The 6,000-nt window shown below is 34.6% G+C and overlaps 1 protein-coding gene across 5 annotated transcripts in view; it reads right to left on the minus strand.

Annotated features, from left to right (window-relative positions):
- Nucleotides 1–6,000, minus strand: part of GTDC1 (glycosyltransferase like domain containing 1) — a 258,004-nt gene that overhangs the window by 122,338 nt on the left and 129,666 nt on the right. For 4 of the 5 annotated variants that reach the window (XM_024213652.1, XM_024213649.1, XM_024213653.1 and 1 more), the window contains 2 exons: nucleotides 5,117–5,284; nucleotides 1,381–1,554 (listed from right to left, as the gene is read on the minus strand). In XM_024213652.1, coding sequence (XP_024069420.1) covers nucleotides 1,381–1,554; nucleotides 5,117–5,284 — 342 coding nt within the window. The remainder of the gene's footprint in view (nucleotides 1–1,380; nucleotides 1,555–5,116; nucleotides 5,285–6,000) is intronic. The other variant, XM_024213651.1, reaches the window with a different exon arrangement.

Raw genomic sequence — 6,000 nt, forward strand, 5'->3', positions numbered from 1 at the left:
AAGGTCAGGCACCCATAGTGGGATTTTTAAAAATACTTAAAGGATTTAGGAGCAGAAATCCCATTGAAAATGCCCTAATTTTCAAAGGTGCTAAGCACCCACAGCTCTCAATGGCACTCCAGAAAATCAGGCCACAGCAATGTAAGTGCCTAAATTTGGGTTCAAAGGCTTAACTTTAGGCATCCATGTTTACAAATCTTGGTGTAGTGCTTTAGAATCCTGCTATCCTTTCTAAGCCTTAAAACAAATCTATACATGTTAACAAAATTTGCTAACCTAGTCTTAGTATTAAATGACTCTTCCTTAGCGAAACCTTCCACAAATAGACAAATCCTTTGAAATTATTTGTAATGTGCTAGCTGGTCCATGTTGAAGGTTTAAGGTGTGAATATTTAAACAGAATGGAACTTGAAATAAAATCAAACCCCAAACTCCTGCATAGCCATTTAAGTTTCATTACACTGTTTCCCATCCTTATCAGCAAAAATGCAGAACCCCCTTCATGTTATTTTTAGGAGCATAGTACAGTTTTGCAAACTGATTATCTCTAGCTAGTGTAAGCCCCATTGAAGCAAAGCTCCTGTTGAGGAGGAGAGTTCCTTCTGATAGAAAAAAAAACAATTGTGTTAGGTTTAATCAGAAGTTAAAAGAATCTACAGAATGTTCCCTTTGAGCCACATAACACAACCCTTTGCTAATTTCAAGATGGGTTCTGCAGTAAGGGTAATAAAAAATGTCCTTTGTACTAACTGAGGTAGAGTGAAGAGCTACTATAACTGCAGTTAACACCAAAATTATGCAAGTCTGATCTACATTAATGAAGTTCTTTTCACCTACCTGTAAGCAATAAAACACAGAGGTGGGGAAGGGAAATCCCACTACAGCATACCTAAGAAAATATAGTTTCTCAATCACAGATTAATCACTGTCACTATTCTCTGGATTTTTTTTTCTCCTTCTCAACACAAACACTTATATAGGTTTGAATAAAGAGAGTAGACGGCTTTTCCAAATGAAACAACCTAATAAATTACCATTGGTGAATTATCTAGTCAAATAATGTCTTCTATCTTTGCCAAAAATAAGTAGTTTCTCCTTAACATCAAACTATCCTTCTATGACACGTACTAACTATTGACCTGCTTGGCAAACCTCCTATTGATTTCATTGGTGCAGTATCAGGTCCTAATGTGAGTACCATTAGGTTATTGAAATACTTTTGTAAATGAATGGATTTTGCAGCACAGTGACATAGAACCAAATTCCCTAATTAACAATGCTTGAACTAATCAGTTAAAATTTAGCAGCAAGGGCTATCAGTTTAGATAGATTTGAAACAAGTTATGACATAATATGGAGAATGGAGTCAAATGTACTGACCTGCTCACATCAGGAAACCTGATTGGAAAGTGAAGAACTTGGCACTTTGGTCTGATTATTTTTTCCAGATCCTTAGGCCTGTGGTCAGGAATCAGCTTCAGAAATTTTCCGATAGATGTAAGAAATGATTCCATATTGAAAGCAGAGTTGAACACTACAATATCAGCAACCAAACTGTAAAATATAGCTAGAATTAATGCAATGTTCTTTAAGAAAAATCAGAATTACTTTAAAGCCAGACTAATGTAGGATAAATATTGTGACACTAACTGGCAAAGCAAGAAATCCAAATTAAAGGTTGGGATTCCATCATATCAGATGAATAAGAGAAAGTGTCAGCCTCAGTTTAAATGTATTGGTTTCTGTCCATATGTTTCATCTTTTAAACATTATTTAACAATTTTTATTAAAAACATCTTTTAAAAATTGAATTATAAATGTTTATTATTATTAAATTGAAGGATCACAGCCATTCTGATATTTTGAGAAAATCCACTTTTATACGTGGGTCAATTTTTTCTCATTAGATTGTAAGAATACTTTTGCTGCTATTAGCACTTATCATGAAAAAATACATTAAACAAACTATAGTAGAATCCCCCACAACCCTTTTTGCCCCTGAATAGTTCAGAGACATCTAAAACTTAAGTTAAACTGGGAAAAAGAAGATAAAATTGCTCAGCGCACATACCTACTGAGACACATAACCTACCTTTGGTTAACCAAGAATTTCAGTTAACTGGAACACAGATAAATAAATGTCACCCTGATTCAAAATATTTGATATCTTGGAAATTTTTATAAAACAATAAACATATAAAAAGTCATAACATGATAGATTAATCAATCACGTATATATTTTTAAAAAATCATTAAGATGTAATTTTGGTACATTAGCAGAAGATAGGACATGACACCAGAAAACATTTTGTCCCTCAATGTTACCTCTTAAAAACAGTAGAACCAATATTTTTGCAATTTTGTTAAATTATGTGTGTGTGATTTCCTTGCTAAGGTTTTCAGTCTGGAGAAAAGGAAAAAGTATCAAACAATGAAAAATTGGGAAGTTTATCTGGAAGTGCTGACACAATCTTAACTATGTTGGCACAAATGTAATATTATAACAAAGTTAAATATTAATATAAAAATTAAGTTTATGGCTAGTAGATATTCTCAGTATGTCATATTGTAATACTGACCTATAGGCCCTAAGATACATTGAGGACATGTGTTCATAAGTCACTGGACTGGTGAAAAGTATATTTGAAGTGAAAACCTGTCATTCATCCTCACAACTCATGCTGCTGTCTGGCCAAGAAAGAAAATGGACAATGCTCATAAAAGCAGTAGGAGTCAGCAGGAAAAGCAAGGAAACATTTGAGAGAGAAATAATCCTTTTTAACTAGACTATTAGAGTTGAACTACTTTTTAAAATCTCCTATTCCTCTCCACCTATGATTTTTTGCCATTTGTTTTTTTCAAGTTAAAACAACTAGTGAGTCAGCCCACCTCTTTGAATAGACTTATAATTGACATTCAAAACAAAAACTTTCCCCCATTAAGGCCTGCAAATTTGTATCTCTGCTTGTTTTGTACATTAAAAATACTAGGTCTTATCTACTCTGGTTTTTGCTGGAGGTTTTAAGTGTGACTGGCAAACTGGAGGGATCCTATCATCACAAGGAACTGAAAAAAGCAACAAAGTGTCCTGTGACACCTTATAGGCTAACAGAAGTATTGGAGCATAAGCTTTCGTGGGTGAATACCCACTTCGTCAGACGCATGTGGTAGAAATTTCCAGAGGCAGGTATAAATATGCAGGCCAGAATCCTAAGGATTAAACAAAGACTGTGAATGGCTAGCCAACTACAAAAGCAGTTTCTCCTCCCTTGGTTTTCACACCTCAACTGCTAGAAGAGGGCCTCATCCTCCCTGATTGAACTGACCTCATTATCTCCAGACTGATTCTGGCCTGCATATTTATACCTGCCTCTGGAAATTTCCACCACATGCATCTGACGAAGACCTTAGTCTATAAGGTGCTATATTGTTGCTTTTTACAGATCCAGACTAACACGGGGACCCCTCTGATAAGAAACTGAAACCTGAGCAACTAAAAGGGAAGGAATATTAGTCATACTATTTAAACTTTGTCAACACCTATGTAACAAACTCCTGACAAACACTTGGGAGAAAAGCTCTCTTTCCTAAAGATTAACACCACAAAACAGACTTGAGAAAGCTCCCAGCCCAATTATCTTGTCCTCCAAGAAGTCTTTGAACAAAAACAGAAGACAAGACCTAGCGTTCCTGATATTTCTAAGGTTAAAAAAAAAACAGAAAAAAAACTTAAAATATTAAAAACTTCAGACCTTCTCAAATATAATATAGAAGGGGGAAAAAACCCACAACATTATTATTCCTTTACAGGTTACTGCTAATAGACAGAAACAATGCAGCTAAAATATAAACAAGATTTGTTCTCTTTTACCATTAATAAATGTCCACTTGCAGAGCCAAAAAAATGTTCAAAGTATGTACATTATGCATTTACATTTATGTACAGAGGCAACTCTAGACTAAAGAAAACATGGAAGCAAGCATTCTTAGAGGTCTTTTCCTAATTAAGAAAAAGGTCCTGTAATATAAAAACTCAGAAAAATACAGCATTTACAATACTGAAAGAAGTTAAAATACTTCTTTTTTAGATATTTCCTTCTTCAGCTTCACCACCCAACACCATAGTTTTAGATCATTAAATTTCAAAATGGCTGCTACTGTTTTCAAAATACATTCCAAGTACTGTACAGCCATTTCACTACATTTTCACAGCATTGCTTCTTAATAACTGAAGCATCTTGCAAATGCAAAGACAGAAACAGATCTAGAAAATGCTCTGTATATATGAAGATTATCATTTGGGAAATCTGAATATTAACTAGCACATTTTACAAAGATGCCAATATTTTATATGTATTTAAAAATATTCAATCTATGCTTCTAATAAGTCTCCTAATAACAAATAGGTGAGATAGATCAACCAAATGAATTTATTTCAATTCAAACCAATTCAGCTTTGCAGATTCACTTAGGTTTGTGCAGTGTCTAATCCCAAAGCTTTTCAGTGTGCTGTTATTAACTTCTTTCATTAACTTAGATTCAGGAAATACATTTGTTTTAAGTAACAATAAAGGACCACAGCCTTTAAAACGTCTGGGTATTTTAGCACTGCACAATTTCTGAATACCAAAAAAAAAAAAAAAAAAAGAAATTAAGGATTTATCTGATATGTTTACTGCTCTCACTCCTTTAAGACAAACAAACAAAACTGCTGCATTATGTTTTAATTTTTGTTTATTTCCCTGAAAACTCCTATTTTAATTCAGTTGGATGCATTAAAATCTATAGCTCAGCAAGAGCTGATTAACTGCCTCTCTGCTAAGTGTACTTGAGCTACAGCATCTTGTTTGCGATGAATAGGTATAAATTGAAAATTAGCACAATTTACAGGTGTAGCATGGTAGTCCTTTAGCACACAGGTAGACTTGAACAATAGCTTGAGATGAGGAGTACTTTACTTGTTTCTGCCAAAGCACTTGACTTAGCACCTCTTTGGGACTGTATTTGTATCTCAGTTTGTAACAGTGTTGTTGTTTAAGTAGCGCAGGACTCCCCAGGTTTAAAAATGCTTAAAAGATGCCATTAATTAACACATAATGGTATGAGAAACACCTACCATGAAAGAATCTGGTTGTATCCATATTGGAAATCTCTTTCCTGGCACTTCTGTACAGGATATGCCAACTGGTTCTCATGGAAGTAAAGGACCTTTTTCAATTTGCCAAGGTCAGGCCGAAGGGCAATAAGTTCAGTCAGGTTAAGCACTGAGCTTGCAAAGAGGATCCTAAGAAACAAGGAAAGTAGTGTTTACTGTCTGTGAGCATGCTCAAAAGGGTCACCCTTTACCCTTCCTCTCTGCCTATCCCTCACAAGAAATACATAACCCCTATAGGGACACATCAATAGCTAAGCCTTAATACCATGTAGCAGCATTCTAAGTTTTGATCTCTTAAAAAGCAGCTGCTAAGAACTCAGCTAGAAAAGCATTGAATCTCATTGGTCTTCTCAGCTCAGTTACAGAGAAATGCAAAATAAAAAAGCTGGATGGATTTTATTGAAAAAGGCAAGAAAAGCTGTATCTGAAGGACAAATGGAACAAAGATAAGGCTGACTAGGGAATACTTTGCTTGCCAGTTTCATTACACTTTACTTCTTTATGCAACCAACTACTGAAATTCAATATATGAGCAGGAATGGCACATGTTCATGTTATGACATAAACCCTTTTGATTTATGCAGTATACTTATCTGGTGTGGTCTTTTTCTCACTCTCTCCATCTCTTTTCCCATTTTTATTAAGCATCCTACATAACATTTTTTGTTGTTTTGTTCCCTGCTCCCCAATACTGCCATAGTACAGTTACCATTTTATAGTCCATAAAATTGTTCATACCCTTCAAATTATATATAACTCAAGCCCAAAGAAAATTAGCACACTGATTTCTTGCCCTTGATATAACTTAACAATCAATCAGAAAGTTAACTTACCTAAATGAGTAG

This window comes from Terrapene carolina, unplaced genomic scaffold (assembly GCF_002925995.2).
Source record: "Terrapene carolina triunguis isolate 2854851 unplaced genomic scaffold, T_m_triunguis-2.0 Scaffold62, whole genome shotgun sequence".
In the NCBI taxonomy this organism is placed as follows: domain Eukaryota; kingdom Metazoa; phylum Chordata; order Testudines; family Emydidae; genus Terrapene; species Terrapene triunguis.